This window comes from Ursus americanus, chromosome X (genome assembly GCF_024610735.1).
Source record: "Ursus americanus isolate L20-20 chromosome X, mUrsAme1.1.p, whole genome shotgun sequence".
Lineage (NCBI taxonomy): Eukaryota > Metazoa > Chordata > Mammalia > Carnivora > Ursidae > Ursus > Ursus americanus.
This window is the reverse complement of record NC_142164.1, coordinates 54202533-54222087: the sequence shown is the minus strand read 5'-3', so window position 1 is coordinate 54222087 and position 19555 is coordinate 54202533. Positions and strand designations below refer to the sequence as shown.

The 19555-nt window shown below is 34.2% G+C and overlaps 1 protein-coding gene across 2 annotated transcripts in view; it reads right to left on the bottom strand.

Annotated features, from left to right (window-relative positions):
* CHM (CHM Rab escort protein) overlaps nucleotides 1–19555 on the bottom strand; it is a 188931-nt gene that overhangs the window by 120916 nt on the left and 48460 nt on the right. For both annotated transcript variants that reach the window (XM_045774163.2, XM_045774172.2), the window contains exons 3-4: nucleotides 12228–12300; nucleotides 9280–9404 (exon numbers count right to left, since the gene is read on the bottom strand). In XM_045774163.2, coding sequence (XP_045630119.2) covers nucleotides 9280–9404; nucleotides 12228–12300 — 198 coding nt within the window. The remainder of the gene's footprint in view (nucleotides 1–9279; nucleotides 9405–12227; nucleotides 12301–19555) is intronic.

The following is a 19555-nucleotide window of genomic DNA, read 5'->3' as shown; positions in this document are numbered from 1 at the left end:
ATGGGATGAAAGAACAAATATTGTTAAAAATTCTGTATTACTTAAATCAATCTACAGACTCAATGCAATCCCTGCCTAAAGAACAGCAGCATTTTTCACAGAACTAGAACAAACAATCCTAAAATTTGTACGGAACCACAAAAAAAGCCCAAATAGCCACCTTGAAAAAGAGCAATCTTGAAAAAGAAAAAAAATTAGAAGTATCACAATCCCAGACTTCAAGTTATATTACAATGCTATAGTATTCGAAAACAGTATGGTACTGGCACAAAAACAGACACTTAGATCAAAAGAACAGAATAGAAAGCCCAGAAACAAACCAACAATTACATGATCAATTAATGTTTGACAAAGGAGGAACGAATATCCAATGGAAAAAAGACGGTCTCTTCAACAAACGGTGCTGGGAAAACTTGACAGCAACATGCATAAGAATGAAACTGGACCACTTTTTTCACCATACATGAAAATAAATTAAAAATGTAGTAAAGACCTAAATGTGAGTCTTGAAACCATAAAAATCTAGAAGAGACACAGAAAGTAATTGCCCTGATATTGGCCACAGCAACATTTTTCTAGATATGCCTCCTGAGGCATGGGAAACAAGAGCAAAAATAAACTGTTGAGACTACAGCAAAATAAAAAGCGAAGGAAACAATCAATGAGACTAAAAGGTAACCTACAGAATGGGACAAGATATTTGCAAATGACATACCCAATAAACAGTCAGTATCCAAAATATACAAAGAACTTATAAAACTCAACACCTCCTCCCCAAAAATAATCCAAATAAAAATGGGTAGAGGACATGAAGAGACATTTCTCCAAAGAAGACATACAGATGGCTAAGAGACACAAGAAAAGATGCTCATCATCAATCATCAACAAGGAAATGCAAACCAAAACTACGACACACCACCTCACACCTGTCAGAATGCCTAAAATCAAAAACACAAGAAACAAGTGTTGGTGAGCATGTATAGAAAAAGGAACACTCTTGCATTGCAGGTGGGAATGCAACTGGTGCAGCCACTATGGATATCAGTATGGAGACCCCTCAAAACGTTAAAAATAGAATTACCCTACAATCCAAAAATGGCCCTACTGGGTATTTACCCAAAAATACAAAAACACTAACTCAAAAGGATACATGCACCCCTATGTTTATAGGAGCACTTACAATAGCCAAATTATGGAAGTAGCCCTAGTGTCCATTGGCTGAGGAATGGATAAACAAGATGTGGTATAGATATACAATGGAATTATTATTCGGCCATAAAAAAGGAATGAAATCTTGCCATTTGCAACAACATGGATGGAAATAGAGAGTAAAATGCTAAGCAAAATAAGTCAGAGAAAGACAAATACCATATGATTTCACTGGAATTTAAGAAACAAAATAAATGAGCAAGTGAAAAGAAAAAAGAGAGACACAAACCAATATAGTCTTAAACTATAGAGAACAAACTGATGGTTATCTGAGGGGAGGTGGGTGGGAGGATGGGTCAAATAGGTGATGGGGATTAAAGAGTACACTTACCATGACACTGCTGAGTAATATATAGAATTGTTGAATCACTATATTGTACACCTGGAACAAATATCATGCTGTATGTCAACTGGAATTTTTTTGAAGTTTCTATTTAAATTCCAGTTAGTTAACATACAGTGTAATACTGGGTCCAGGTGTACAATATAGTACCTCAACACTTCCATACACCACCTGGTGCTCCCCACAAGTGCACTCCTTAATCCCCTACACCTATTTAACCCATCCCCCCCACACCTACCTTCCCTCTGGTAAGCATCCGTTCGTTCTCTATAGTTAAGTAACTGGAATTTAAATAAAAACTTTTAAAAAATGTTAACGAATTCTTCAATGACCAACCTACTGACCTACCTACCTCCTCACCTTCCCACCTTCCCATCTACCTATCCTACTTGCTTAAAGCACTTTTAGTTGGGCATTATGTCACTTGCAGCCTAAATCAAACTTATTTGTACACACTGATTAAAAAAAAAATAGCTTCCTCTAAATTGTAATGATTACATTTTTAAAATTTATTCCTTTTTCTTACTGATATTACTCCATTTTTGCTAGGAAGTTCATAAGTTAAAATATTCTTAAGTTAAAATACTAGAATCCAAAATTAAAAAGTAGAATTTTAGATTACTGTTAAAGTAGTATCTTTATTTTGTTATTAATCAACTAGAGAGTTGGTTCATTTGCAAATCTAACAGGAAAGTTTTCATCCTGCTTTAACATTATCATGCCAGAAAAGGGGAAACAATGTTCAGTATTTGCAAAAACAAACAAACAAAAAAATGGGGCAGAAAAATACAAGTTAGTGCCAATACTTCAGAAAGATAAAATCCCTTTTTGCTAAAGAAACTACATGGCATTATGCAATTAGCAGGCAACTATCTTTTACCTAAGAATTCCCTGGATTAGGGGCGCCTGGGTGATTCAGTTGGTTAAGCTACTACCTTCAGCTCAGGTCATGATCCCAGGGGTCTTGGGATCCAGCCTCACTGGGCTCCCTGCTCAGCGGGGAGTCTGCTTCTCCCAGTCCCTCTGCCATCACCCCTCCCTCATGTGCTCTCTAGCTCTCTCTCTGTCAAATTAATAAATAAAAATCTTTAAAAAAAAAAAAAGAAAAGAACTCTCTGGATTTGTGTGACTGAAGTGGGAATTAATGTATTGTACCTTTTCATCATCTATTGAATAAAATAAGAAACAGCAGGTGCTTTTATTCCTTCATATGAACTACAAAAGCATCCTGGGGTGTATAAACTACAGTCACCACAACTAAAGGTTACCGGATTGATTTATCCTTTACCTTCCTAACTCTGCGAGTTAGGCACTTTTAATTGCTCATTATAGATAGGACTACTACTACTTTACAATACTGAATAGTATTCTAGTAAATTAAGGAAGTAAATGCACCTCATTAGGTGCTAGTTTCCACAAAGGAAATATTTTATTCACCTGATGGAATGGTTCTCTTGATGTGGGTGAAATACAACATGAAAAAAAAAATGGACAACACAAGCTTTTGAGTTAAACAGACATGGTTTCAAATCTTGGCTCTGCTCTCTCTAGCTCTCCCTGAGCTCCAGTTTATCCAGCAGCAATATACACTAATAGCTCATGCACACGGCTATAGTACAAACTGAATGAAATTGAATAAACTGTGTAAAGCACCAGGTTATAGAACCTGTCACACAGACAATATCCAATAAATGCTAATTCATTTTCACTTCCTTTCCATAAATCAATTATATAATCACAAAAGTTTTTTCAATGAAAAACTATGTATAGCAGAAGTATTTTTGGCTCAAACTGGAAATTATCCCACTTACTTCAAGCAGCATTCAGGATAACAAAGCTCTGATATAACAAAACAATCTGGATAGTTCTTGATGGAGTTTATGATATGTGGACTTATGCTATGATAGTAGACTTACCATAATTTCTATTTTAGTATTTAGACCAATTTTGCAATAACCAAAAGTACTAAATTTAATGTTCAAAAGATCAATAAAGCCTTTAGTTTGAATACTTCAGAATTACTTTTAAAAACAAGTCAAGTCAACAACAATAAAAAAATAATACACCATCCTGTATGTTTATATTAGAGTATGGTGTTACCGACTTTCCATGTACTTTGAGGTATTTTTCAAGCAGTGGTGATGAGTCTGCACTGATTTATTTCCATCCTTGCCCTGGCCTCCTTGTAATCAAAAAATTAAAAATCAAGAGGCTGCTGGTTATGGCTACAATATTGTTTATGGCCAAGAGATACACATTTTATTCTCCCTTGATGAAATAACAAGTGGCATACATGAGAATCTAATTGTAGATTTTGGCCTAATAAACATCAACTCTATAAATAAGCTAACACATCTGGTCTAAAATGTCAGTATTCATATTATTATAAAGCTGTCTTTATGTGATATTTTTGAAATTAACCAAAATATTAAAAACCGTATTCTATATATGTAGTGTATCAAGGACTGAAGTTTGACTTCTATTTGTTTGATACAACTAGCTACAATAAACTCTTGGCATAAATGACCATTAAAGTGACCATTACTTTTGGTAATCCTGTTATCTGATCAGATTGTGGATTTGATGTGCACAGGCTAAGAGAGTAGTGTACAAAAACAAGATGATAAGCAAGTGAGAGACCCTAAATGACTGGCCATCATTAGGGTATAATTACAAAGTCATCAGAAAGTGACAACAACTTTCTTTCTGGGAAAAAAAAAAAAAGCTCATTGAGGCTAAGGATAAGCAAGAAACACAATTAACTCGTGGTGTGTGGCTATGGACTGAAAACACACGACTCTCAGTAGGAAACAGACTCTTTAAAATAAGCAAATGAAGAGGAATACATAAAGCTGTTCCTCTTTGTATAAGACATGACTGTCTATGTAAAAATCCCAAGGAATCTATATAAAAAAAAAATATCCCCCAGAACTAATAAGTGAGTTCAGCAAGATGCCAGGATACAACTCAATGCAAAAAAACCAATTGCATTTCTAGATACCCATAATGAACATACAAAAGTCAACATTAAAAAGACAATGCCACTTATTAATTGCCCCAAAGACAAGTAACTACTTAGGTATAAAATTAACAAAACATGCACAGGATTGGGATGCTGAAAATTACACAATTCTGTACAAAGAAATCAAAGTCACCCTACATAAACGGAGAGACATACCTTGTCAATGAACTGGAAGACTCAAAATAATAAAGGTATCAATTCCCCCCAAGTTGATTTATAGGATTAATGTAATTCCTATCAAAATTCCAGCAACGCTTTCTAGACATAAAAAAGCTTATCGAAACATTTATATGAAAAGGCATAAACCCTGGAATAGCTAAAACAATCTTGACAAAAAAGAATAGATTTAGAGGAATTATTCTACAAAAAAGAAAATTTAAAGGAATTATTCTACCTGATTTTAAGTCCTAATATACAGCTGCAGTAATCAAGACAGTGTGGTACTGGTGTGGGAAAAGACATACACATCAATGCAACAGAATATAAAATCCACAAATAGACCATCTAAGTACAGCCAACTGATTTTTGACAAATATGCAAAATTAATTCAGTGGAGGAAAAACAGCCTTTATAACAAACTGTGCCAGAGCAATCAGATAACCTTATGTTAAAAAAAAATAAACACTGACCTAAACCTCACACCTTATACAACAATTACAGATCATAGGCTTAAACATAAAATATAAAATATTTTTTTTCTGAAAAATAGGAGAAAATATTCTGGATCTATACCAAAGAAGAAAGTGATAAATTGGACCTCACCTGAATTTTAAAATTTCACCTGCAAAATATCCTGCTTAAAGAGGATGCCAGACAAGCTACAGACTTCAGGAAAATATCTGCAAACTACATACCTAACAAAGGACACATATATAAGACATATAAAGAACTCTCAAAAATCCACAGGAAAAAGCCAATCCAGTTAAAAAATGAGCAAAAGATATGAACAGATTTTCAACAAGAAGGATGTAAGAATGGCAAACAAACACATGAAAAGATGTTCAAAATCATCCATAAGGAAAATGCAAATTAAAACTGCAATGAGATATCACTACACCTAACAGAATGGTGAAAAAAGTGAAAACACCAAATGTTGGGGAGCATGTGGGGAAACTGAATCATGAAATTCTGATGGAAATGTAAAATGGTACAGCTCCTCTGGAGAACAGTTTTTCAGTTTCTTTTAAAACTAAACATGTAATTACCATATGACCCATCAATTATACACTTGGGCATTTATCCCAGACAAATGAAAACTTATGTTCACACAGAATCCTATAAACAAATATTCATAGCAGCTTTATTTATAACAGACAAAAGTGAAAAAAGCCCCGATGTTCTTCAATAGATGAATAAGTGAATTTTGGTATAACCATACCATGGAATACTATTAGCAATAACAAGGAACAAACTATTAATTCATGAAACCACCTGGATGAACCTTAAGGTTAACCACAATGAGTTGAAAAGAGCCAAGAGCAAAAGGTTACATACTGTACAGTTCTATTTACATAACACTCTCAAAAATGACAAAATAACAGAGTTGGAAGAGAGACTAGTGGTTACCAAGAGTTAGAAATTGGGAGAAATGGTAGGAAGGAGATGAGCTATGGTTATAAAATGGAAACAGGAAAGTTCCTTGGGGTGATGTAACTGCTCAGTTCCGTAAGTTGACTGTGGTGATGAATACATGACCTGACATATATGTTAAAATTATACAAAACTAAACACACACTCATGCCCTACCTCCACAAAATGTAACATTAACATCCTGATAATGCATATATAAAAAAGCAACAACAAAAATCCAGGAACCTGTACCATATTTCTCATTATTTACAAAAGGGAAATCTAAAAGATTTTTTGATGTAGCCAACAAGAATGTCAAGGATCTATTACACAGTGATACTCTTTCTTACTCATATCAATAAAGGAAAATAAAAACCACATCACCACTTCAATAGAAGCAGAGAAAGCATTTGACCGAGTACAACAGCCATTCATGATAAAAACTCTCAACAAAACAGAGATAGAGGGAACATACCTCAGCAAAATTAAGACCATATATGAAAAAACCACACCTAGTATCAACCTAATGGAGAAAAACTGAAAGCTTTTCCTCTATAGTCAGGAACAAGACACTCTCACCACTGTTGTTCAACATAGTACTGGAAGTCCTAGTCATTGGAATTAAGACAACACAAAGAAATAAAAGGCATCTAAATCAGCAAGGAGGAAGTCAAACTTCCACTATTTGCAGATGGCATGATTCTCTATACAGAAAACAGAAGACTGATAAATTCAGTAAAGTCGCAGGACACAAAATCAACATAGAGAAATCTGTTCCATTTCTGTACAACAATGACATGGCAGAAAGAGCTATCAAGGGACCAATCCCATTTACAAATGCACCAAAAACGATAAGATACCTAGGAATAAACCTAACCAAAGAGGCAAAAGATCTGTACTCTAAAAACTATAAAACACAGATGAAAGAAATCAAAGATGACAAAAAGAAATGGAAAAACATTCCATGCTCGTGGAATGGAAGAACAAATATTGTTAAAATGTCTGTATTACCCAAAGCAATCTACACAGTTCATGCAATCCTTTTCAAAATAACAGCAGCATTTTTCACAAAAGTAGAACAAACAATCCTAAAATTTGTATGGAACCACAAAAGACCCTCAATAGCAAAAAGCAATCTTGAAAAAGAAAAGCAATGCTGGAGGCATCACAATTCCACACCTCAAGTTATATTACAAAGCTGTAGTGATCAAGAGAGTATAACACTGGCACAAAATAGACACATAGTCCAATAGAACAGAATAGAAAACCGAGAAATGGACCCACAACTATATGGTCAATTAATCTTCGACAAAGCAGGAAAGAACAGTCAATGGAAAAAAGTCTCTTCAACGAATGGTGTTGGGAAAACTGGACAGCAACATGCTAAAGAATGAAACTTTATTACACCATACATAAAAATAAACTCAAAAGGGACTAAAGACCTAAATGTGAGACTTAAACTATAAAAATCCTAGGAGACCACAGGCAGTAACTTCTCTGACATCTGCCATAGCAACTTTTTTCTAGATAGGTCCCCTGAGGCAAGGCAACAAAAGGAAAAATAAACTATTGGGACTACACTAAAATAAAAAGCTTCTGCACAGTGAAGGAAGCAATCAACAAAACTTACAGGGCAACCTACAGAATGGGAGAAGATATTTGTAAATGATATATATGATAATGGGTTAGTAACCCAAGTATATAAAGTTTTAAAATTGAACACCCCCCCAAAAACAATCCAATTAAAAAATGGGTAGAGGACATGAATAGATATTTCTCTAAAGAAGACATCTACATGGCCAACAGACAAATGAGAAGATGCTCATTATCGCTTATCATTATCACGAATGCAAATCAAAACTACAATGAGATATCACCTCACACCTGTCAGAATGGCTAAAATCAACACAAGAAACAACAGGCGTTAGTGAGGATGTGGAGAAAAAGGAACCCTGTTGCAGTGTTGACAGGAATGCAACCTGGTGCAGACACTGTGAAAAACAGTATGGCGGTTCCTCTAAAAGTTAAAAATAGAACTACCCTAGGATCCAGCAGTCGCACTACAGGTTGTTTAACCAAAGAATACAAAAACAATAATTCAAAGGGCCATGCACCCCTATGTTTACAGCAGCATTATTTACAATAGTCAATATATGGAAGCAGCCCAAGTGTCTATCAATTGATGAATGGCTAAAGAAGATGCGGTATATATACACAAGGAATATTATTCAGCCATAAAAAGGAATGAAATCTTGCCATTTTCAATGACATGGATGGAGCTAAAGAGTAAAATGCTAACTAAGCAAATTAAACCAGTGAGAGAAAGACAAATACCACATGATTTCACCCATATGTGGAATTTAAGAAACAAGTGAGCAAAAGGAAAAAAGAGAGGCAAACCAAGAAACAGGATCTTAACTATGAAGAACAAACTGTTACCACAGGAGAGGTGGGTGGAGGAATGGGTAAAATAGGTCATAGGGATTAAGGAGTACACTTGTGATGAGCACCTGGTGACCTATGTATGGAATTGCTGAATCACTATATTGTACACCTGAAACTAATATAACGGTGTATGTTAATTGGAAAATAAAAGCTTAAAAAATGAATTTTCTCACTTAGAAAGAGACACTTAAATATCACTTCCCAATATTCTCTCCTGATTTTCAAAAATATGTCTCCAAGTGTTATGACCAATTGTTTTTATTTCAAAATTGTAATTCTCCATTTTGCTACATTGAATATTACCTAAGAAAAGTTAGAAGAACACTGGAGTAGAACTAAATAATCCTGGGTTTTGATCTTGGACTCTACCACTATCTAGGCTACATGTGGTCTTGACATTTTTCAAGCCATGTGACTTTCAACAAATTAATCTCTGCACTGAGGATTCTGTAAAAATGCAACTAGTACTATCTGCTCTATCCCAGCACAGGATGGTTTTAAGAATCAAGTCATTAATGTAGCATGTTATCATCATCATTATCACCTAAGCAGAGAAAACGAAGTTATATTTTTAAAAAGGCAAACCATCTTATCAATTGACTTTTTAGCAACCAATGTCATATGTTGGCTTCTTTCCAACAGATGTGAATAAGAAGTCATTAACTCAGTTTAACCTAAATACTTTTCATACCTGGCATAACAAAACACTTCCACATGTTGAATGGTTTTGTCCTTTCTGCTAAGAGCAATGGCTTCTTCATTTTCAAGAATCTGCTCTTGCCATGTTGGACTTTCATTCACAATGTCACTGTTTTCCTAAACAAAATATAGATGAGAAATTTTATTTAAATCGTGCAGTCTGAACCTCTACTTTTTTGTGAAAATGTATACCTTTGTCAATTAACGCTCTGCCTTTGATCCCATCAAATTCTGAAGTGACTGTGGTGTAGTGTGCCATCTTCAAAGGAAAGAAAAGAAAACTGTGTAAAAACCTATCCTATCAAATGCTACCTCTGGTTTACAGCTTTCTATCAGGATATCATGACATTTTGATGCAGTCACTGGATGTGCCTGTTTTGACATTACAACTAACCCTGTTATCTGCTGAAAATCAAGTGTGTCTAGTGTGTGTATGTGTATATATATATATATATATATATATATATATATATTACTTGTTATTAATAAAGTTTTTGCATTTTGTTGTCCAAAAGCAGGCTCACAATTATTTCATTCTACTTACTTTTAGGTCTCTGAAGGTTAGTCGCTGGCAAATTTGATTATATGTAAAAATATTTTTGAAAAAGTATTCAGCCCACTATAACTAAGGACTATATAATAATCAACCTCTAAATATTTTATATTCAGAAAAACAATAAAAACAATAATGTATGATAATGTATATAAACTTATAAGCGTTGAAAGTGGCCTTTCAAAATCTTTAATAATTCCTAATTATATTTTATAGAGATAAATTATATATACAGCAATATCTGAATCAGGGGATTTTTGGAAATGTCAAAATATGCCTTTTCCAAATGACTTCAAAATAATCTACTACTTTACAATACTGAATAGTATTCTAGTAAATTAAGGAAGTAAATGCACCTCATTAGGTGCTAGTTTCCACAAAGGAAATATTTTATTCACCTGATGGAATGGTTCTCTTGATGTGGGTGAAATACAACATGAAAAAAAAAATGGACAACACAAGCTTTTGAGTTAAACAGACATGGTTTCAAATCTTGGCTCTGCTCTCTCTAGCTCTCCCTGAGCTCCAGTTTATCCAGCAGCAATATACACTAATAGCTCATGCACACGGCTATAGTACAAACTGAATGAAATTAAATAAACTGTGTAAAGCACCAGGTTATAGAACCTGTCACACAGACAATATCCAATAAATGCTAATTCATTTTCACTTCCTTTCCATAAATCAATTATATAATCACAAAAGTTTTTTCAATGAAAAACTATGTATAGCAGAAGTATTTTTGGCTCAAACTGGAAATTATCCCACTTACTTCAAGCAGCATTCAGGATAACAAAGCTCTGATATAACAAAACAATCTGGATAGTTCTTGATGGAGTTTATGATATGTGGACTTATGCTATGATAGTAGACTTACCATAATTTCTATTTTAGTATTTAGACCAATTTTGCAATAACCAAAAGTACTAAATTTAATGTTCAAAAGATCAATAAAGCCTTTAGTTTGAATACTTCAGAATTACTTTTAAAAACAAGTCAAGTCAACAACAATAAAAAAATAATACACCATCCTGTATGTTTATATTAGAGTATGGTGTTACCGACTTTCCATGTACTTTGAGGTATTTTTCAAGCAGTGGTGATGAGTCTGCACTGATTTATTTCCATCCTTGCCCTGGCCTCCTTGTAATCAAAAAATTAAAAATCAAGAGGCTGCTGGTTATGGCTACAATATTGTTTATGGCCAAGAGATACACATTTTATTCTCCCTTGATGAAATAACAAGTGGCATACATGAGAATCTAATTGTAGATTTTGGCCTAATAAACATCAACTCTATAAATAAGCTAACACATCTGGTCTAAAATGTCAGTATTCATATTATTATAAAGCTGTCTTTATGTGATATTTTTGAAATTAACCAAAATATTAAAAACCGTATTCTATATATGTAGTGTATCAAGGACTGAAGTTTGACTTCTATTTGTTTGATACAACTAGCTACAATAAACTCTTGGCATAAATGACCATTAAAGTGACCATTACTTTTGGTAATCTTGTTATCTGATCAGATTGTGGATTTGATGTGCACAGGCTAAGAGAGTAGTGTACAAAAACAAGATGATAAGCAAGTGAGAGACCCTAAATGACTGGCCATCATTAGGGTATAATCACGAAGTCATTGAGATACAGCAGTTTTTGATTCCATGTATGATGCTCTCAGTAGGAAGTTCACTTCAAGCCACATGTACCAATCACATAAAATTAGACAAATTTTTAAATTTGTCATAAAAATCAGTAAACTCCAAGACATAACCAACTCCCCATATTAATATGCTATACGTGTCCTCTAAAAAACTTCTTTACAATGATATCCAGTAGTTGTAGTAGTGAGATCCTAACTTAGAAAAAAAACTTACTAAATTTACATTAAATTGTTCCTTGCTTTTTGTTTTTACTGATTCTGTCAGGTGACTTCTATAAATATGCAAAACTACCAATGACTCAGACCATTTCAAATTAACGTATTTTCCCCCGAATAGTTGGGGTTTTTGTCTCAAAATATACTACTGAAAGAGCAACTAGTAATATGTGAGATTTTATAAGGACCAAATTTTTTTTTGAATGACTATTTTGGAGAAAAATATCTTGCCTTATATTTGGGAATGTAATGAGACAATGGTATCAAGTATATATGATGTACTCTTCAGCCAACATATCTATGTATATTTAAAAAATGGTATCTGTATTTTGAAAGCATTGGAAGAGCATTAACTAAAAAGATGACTGCATAATTTTTGTTAAATAAATAAATAAAAATAAGGCATCAATCCTACATTGCAGAAGCTTAGGGTTTTCTTCAATGTAGGGTGTTTATGTGATACAAAATACAACCTAGTAGATTTAAAATCAACTAAAAAGTTTACCTGGTATTCCTTTAGCCAGGACAGTATTCCTGAAAAGCTGAAACTGGCCCAGTTTCCTCCATAGTAGTTTCTTCTGTAACAATAAAAAATCAGAGTAAAGAAAAGGGTATAAAAATTAAGTCACTGAAAAAAAAATTAAGTCACTGATCTCCATCAGCAAACCACCCTGCACCATTCAAATAATCTCAATATTTCTACCTCAGAGTTCAAAACATAATCGGGATGTTGGAAATACTAGGCTGAAATAAAAGTTGTTCTCTCGGATCCCAAAGGTAACTTTCCATTGTATAAGGAGTTAAAAAAAAAAAAACAAAAAACTCTTTGGCCTCCTTTGAGCTTTCTCCACTGATCAAATGCCACTGATCATGTGATTGTAAACAGGTTGATATGGGCATTGAGCAGGGAATATGAACAAAATTTGACTCCTGGGTTACAAAAAAAAAAAAAAAAAGATGGGGAGAAAACCTTGGCAGATCTCAAGGAAAGCCAAGGGAAAAAACTGCTTTCTATAAATAATTAAATAGCCACTGTCACCACCACCAACAAACCCATAACTCATGCCAATATACACACCCCCACACACAAATGGCTACTCTAGAGCTAGTGGCCCTGTGTTATTCTCAGCCTTTAGAACCAAAACTAAACTGTGTCCTGGGACACAGTTATTCACTTTTGTGATAAGTAAAGCAAGAATAATATTCCCGCTGATAAATGGGTGAACTATTCTTCATTCCATAGTCCTGTGAAGATCATCATTCTGCTTTAAAAAACTCAGAGGTCTCCTAATTAGGATCAGGTAAGCCCTGTAGACATCAGAGTTCTGATTAACTTCCTTAAGTAGGAGATTTGTGGCAACCAGAATTCTCTAATTCTGTACTACATATCTGTACTGGGGCTTCCCAGTTCTTGCAAAACTCTTCATGTTTATTGATTCTTTGTATGATGAGCCCCAAAGTACACTCAGTCCCACCTACAACATCCACTCTGGTTATGGGGTGGGACAGATTCTTGGTTTTTTGTTTTCATTTTTGCCTTTGTATTTTACTCTAATGAAATCTATAAAAGATCTTTCTAAAATGAGATGAAAACTAAAACCTTTAATATAATACCCTAAATTACTCATCCATAATGCTACTGGAGATCCTCTCAATATTCTGATATATTTCTCCTCAATCAAATGTTGAAACAGGCCTGCAAACAGTCAGACTTTAGGCCCAAGTATTTTACCAATAATCACTGTTTTTGCTCTAATACAGAAAATGGTTAAACTGAATATCTATGAAAATAGGTCTATTCATACAGATCACTGCTTCACTTATAATCTGATAGTTCTCTCAGAGATAATGCAAATTCATACACCATTCAGAATCTCTAACGAGCTTTAAAATTTAGATAGAATTTCAGCTATATTAACAATTCTAGATGGCCACCTTTGCTAACATGTTGGGATCAGGAGACCTGGAAGCTATGATCCCTTGGGTCATAGAGAGCAGTGGAAGGAGAAGGTGGGCAACAGCCAGTATAGAGAAGAGGGAGGAGTAAAGAGAGAGGGGTGTTAGAACTAGTGGTCTTTCCCATAGAAATTTATACCCTCTTTTCCCTTGCCTGAGAATAATACACTTCTGCCATCCCTTCCCACCCTCTAAATACTCAACAAAACTAGAAAATATCCTGGGTGTTAAAAAAATAAAACAACTGTCTTCATATTTTTTGTTAAGATATTTATACTTCTTTTAAACCACCATAAGGTCATAAATAAGAAACTCTGACTATTGGGTAAAAGTTTTAAGATTGAAGTAAATTTACTGGATATACCAATTTATAAGTAATAAATATACATTAGAAATCTGACACTAGGGTAGACAAAGGTTTCTTAGATAACACACAGAAAGCAATAAAACTACTGATAAAGTGGAATTCATCAAAATGAAAAAGTTCTACACTAAATACATCATTTTAAAAGTGAATGGGCTAGCCACAAACTAGAAGAAAATAGTCATAAAACATATATGACAAAAGACTGGTATCCAGGATATATAAAGATATTTTTCAACTTAATATGACAAATATTCAAATTTTTAAATGGGCAAAGGGCTTGAACAGACATTTCACAAAGGAAGATAGATGTGGTTAATGAGCACATAAAAAGGTACTCAACCTAACTAGTCATTAGATAAGTACACATTAGTCTACAGCCATACCATTCTGAACATGCCATCTCATGTGATCCTGGAAGCTAAGCAGGGTCGGGCCAGATTAGTACTTGGATGGGAAATAAGTACATATTAAAATAAGCATTAAAAATGAACATAATGAAATAGCACTACACATCCACCAGAAGAGTTAAAATTTAAAAGGCTGACAATACCACGTGTTGGTGTGGATGGCCAGAACACTCAAACATTTTGGTGGGAGTGTAAAATGGTACAAACACTTGGAAAACTGTCTGGTAGCTTCAGAAAAAAGCTAAACATGTAACTACCCTACGACCCAGTAATTCCATTCCTAGGTATTTACAAACCAGGAAAGTATGTGTTCACAAAATACTTGTACAAGCTTTTTCATAGTAGCTTTATTACTTAATAGCTCCAAACTGATCAGAATTCAAATATCCATCAATAGGCAAATGGATAAATAACTGAAGTATAGCTATAGGATTGATACTATTCACCAATGAAAATGAATACTGGTAACAACACAGATTAATCTCAAAGCTAAGTGAAAGAAGCTCTTACCCAAAAAAGAGTACATTCTGAATGATTCCATCTATATGACATTCTAGAACAAGTTAAATTAATTATAATAAAAAATATCCCGAGAGTGACTGGGTGGGAATAAGGGCAGGACTTGACTTGGATGGGACATAAGAGAACTTTCTAGAGCAAAGACAGTATTATTTTATCTCAGTAAGATTCTTAGTTACACAAGTGTATGCATTTCCCAAAACTTCAAAATGGTACACTTAAAATTCTAAAAAAAAAAAAAAAACCATAAATATTGAACTCTAGAATAATATGAATGCTGAAGTGTTCTAGACTGAAGGTACTTGATTGTGTACAACTTACTTTGAAACATACAAAAGAATAAGATGGAATAATAAATGGAAAGAAAAATGAATACATGGGCAGTTATGTAATAAAGCAAATACAGCAAAATGTTAACAGTAGAATCTAGGTAGTGATACATGCTCATAGTACAATTTTTTCAACTTTTTTGTCTGAAAATTATAATAAATTGTTAGAAAAACAAAAGTAACCTGAGTTTTCAAACATGGACCAATATGTGCCAATTTACACAGTATTTTCTATTATCAAAAGCTTACAGATAGTCTAAAAGAAAGTCACCTTGCTGTTTCTTTCCATTATTAAATGACCTAAAGTCAGTTCACGGTCAAATTCCTTTTCCCCCTATATTTGGTCATGGTTTTTGAGAGCCAACTGGTTCTAGTACTTTTCCGTGCAGCTCACATTTTCAACTTTTCCTGTTGATGTGTTCTTAACATTAGCATCTGGTGATCTCTCCAATGTATATAAAAGGTGAAACATGGTTTTCATTACTGTGGTCTTTCTGACCAAAGAGTGTAACATAATTATTAATAAACTCACTAGAAAACCAACACAGATTTACTAAGTTCCTTTCGATATTTGTATAGTTCTAAGTATGGTTTATAATACCCCTTCATGAGAAAGCAAAAGACTTTAGGTATCAAAATCAATATGGCAAAAAGAAAATGAAAAAAATCAATGTAACATTTTAATATGCTCTCTAGGAATATTATTGCAATGAAATAGTAAAAATTAAAGTCTACCAAATATTTTCTTAAACTTTATCTTTAAGAACACAGCTTCAGAATTCTGACATTCAAATTCAATTTATAAAATACTATTTCTACTCTCTTTAAAAGTATTTCTGCAGGGAATAACAAAGCTAGGTTACTGGTTTTGTTTTTAAAACCCCATAGACACAATTTATTTTAAGGACAAAGTGAGAACTTCCTGACAGAAAACAAAAGTGAGAAAAAAGGGGAATGGAACATTTTCTGCCAATTTTGTGTCACGACTGCCTCTGTACATCAAATAAAGGAAAAAGAAGTTTATGATAAAGGATGATGTTTATCTCTAATGCCAGGGAACGCTATTTTATATGGTGAAAGACTTCCTTAAAACTAGAGTCTCTTTGTAGAACTATAAAAAGACTATTCATCGTATTTAAACAGCAAATATAAAACTCATGTCTAGGGTGCCTGGGTGGCTCAGTCGGTTAAGCGGCTGGCTCTTGATTTTGGCTCAGTTCGTGATCTCAGGGTCCTGGAATCGAGCCCCAAATCTGGCTCCGTGCTTGGCAGGGAAGTCTGCTTGTCTCCCTCCCTCTGTGCCCCTCCCCACCATTCACATATGCCTGCTCTCTCTCAGATAAGGAAATCCTTAAAAAAAATAAAATAAAAACGAATGTCTAAAGTCCTCTGAAGTCTCGTGACAGTTAAGTGACCTAGTCCTCTGAAGTCTCGTGACAGTTAAGTGACCTATAAAATAGTAAAGATCACAAATGGACATTTTTATTTTCAAAGATAAAAAAATCCCAATAATCACAATACTAAGGTATAGCTCTCCACGGTGTGAAATGTTGACCTTAAAACTGTAGAAAACATGATTTTAATATTTCTGAAGTTTTACAAAGCTTACTTAAAATACTACCTAAGTTTTTCCAGACACAGAAAGGAAATGGTTACACAATTATCTCCATTAACACCAACCAATAAAACAACAGAAAAAAATAGTTTTAAAACAATAACAAGAGGGGCGCCTGGATGGCTCAGTCATTAAGCGTCTGCCTTCAGCTCAGGCCATGATCCCGGGGGTCCTGGGATCGAGCCCCACATCGAATCGAGCCCCACATCGGGCTCTCTGCTCAGCAGGAAGCCTGCTTCTCCCTCTCCCACTCCCCCTGCTTGTGTTCCCTCTCTTGCTCTGTCAAATAAATAAATAAAATCTTTAAAAAAAATAGCAAGAGATTGCTCATCCTTTACACAGTATTTAATATTAAAGCAACATCATTTTGCTTCATGTCTGCTAGTAGACATAAAGAAAGTTGAGCTATATGAGAAGGCTGAGTATTAAACCTATTAATTAGAGCCTATTTATTAAATCCTAACAATCTTCTTTTCCATTGTATGTCATAATTATAATTCAGTGTTGAATATTCAGCAACACCCATAGCTACATGATGCTAAACTACATCCTTAGTGGGAAATGGCTTCCGTAAGCAAGTACAAGAACATGGACAAAAGACAGAGCTACGAACATTCAGGCACATAGATCTGAGAATTCTTTTAATTATTAAAGAACAAAGGAGTTAAAAAAGGAAGCAGCACAGATCAATCTCTAGGCCTCCCCTATTCTATATTCACTGCTCCTACAATTCCATTTCCTTATATAGTAGTAATTCCACCCCTTCCACTGACAGCATTTTTAATGTTTTGTTTTTAAAACTGTTTTTACAACTATTTTCTCATGGACTTTTCCAGCAATCTTGTGAAGTAGGTAAGGTATTTTACAGATGAAGACACTGCTGTTGTCTATGTAGAAATTAAGTCACTAGCTCAGAGCCACACAACTACAAACAGTAGAACTGCAGTTAAAATTCAGTTCTCCTAAATCCTAATCCTATCCATTGGAACATAATCCTAAATTCTAACCTGGCTAGCATTATTTCGTCCATAGGATATCATAATGTACCTACAGTTCAATGAAGCCAAACACTTAGATATCAAATACTTGTGGTAAACACAGCATAATGCATAAGCTTGTCAAATCCCTAAGTTGTATGCCTGAAACTAATTTAACATTGTGTTTCAACTATACTCAAATTAAAAAAAAAAATGTCACCTGGACCTGATTACTAAATTCACCTTTCCCAAATGTATCCCACTAATAACATGGACTATTAATAGGTGTTCCAAGGAAAAAAAAGGTACAATGACAAAATAAATTTAGAAAACACTAGGTTTTTAAAAGTTAAACCACCAAAAAAATGCTTTATGACAGAGCTTCTCAGCACCGTTATGAGTTGTATGAGAAGACTGAGTATTAAACCTATTAATTAAAGCCTTTTTATTAAATTCTTAGTGCCATGTCTGTTCTCACCAAGAGGAAAAAATTTAGTTGACCAATGAGCATTTTTCTTAAAAAGCATTTGAAGGGACTGGGGGGTTCAACAAAACATATTTTGAGAAATGCTGCCTTAATTCATATTAAGGTGAAGGAGAAAAATAGGATAATATATATGATAGAGCTTGCCATTTTCCATTCACTGTTCACAAGAATCCCGAGAGATTGGTGCTAAAAGTATCCCCATTTTACAATTAGGAAAAAACAACAACAACAACAACCAAGAGGTTGACTATCTTGTTTATTTAACTCACTCAGCTAGGAAATGGCCTGGATTTAAACCAAGGGCATATCAGACCCCAAAGTCCAAGCTCTTTCCACTATAAAGACTGTCTTCTATAATCTACAACACTGTAATATTTAAAATTATAAACATAAGCATATAACACAAATCCCAGAATCTAACTTACTATCAGTAAAGGCAATGGAATCTGTTTACAGATATTAGAACGATGTCTAATTTTTGTTTTGCTTCTCCAATTCATCTGGATAATGAAAATGAGAAAATAATTTCATGACTACATCTACTCTAATGCCAGAGCTGGAGGGACTATTCATTTCTAGGACCTAAAATACAACCTTTTTTTTTTTTTTTTGCATTTCTCAACTTTAATGTGTTCAAATACCTTTATGTATATGATAAAAACAGGAAAATAACAGTGTGGTATGTCTACTACTATTGACTTACCAGCTATTAAAGAGTACAAATATACCATGCACATTAAGAGAACTTATTCCATTTAAATCTGATTGGACTACTATTAAGAATCAAGACATGTTTCTACCTTCCTGGTTAACAGAACAGACCAGGGAATATATCGGATTTACTCCCCACACAAATTCTCCTTTACTAAAACCTCCACATACCTGATACACAAGAAAGCCAAGTTCCTTTCACAATCCACTCGTTCCAAGATAAAGGTATGTGGGCCTCCTTGGTAGACTATGCAGATGCAATTCTAATGTTAGAGAGGAAGATCAGGCCCTTACTCGGTTTTAAAAGCATCCCATGAGGTTACATTAAGTTGCTTTGACAGTCGGATCAGTCTCCCAGAATGAAATACTACAGGCTGAGTCCCCATTAATTAGGGTTGGACAGAGAGCCTCCTATGTTGACAGTTATTAGTCATTGACACTAGGCCACCCACTCAAATCCATTTT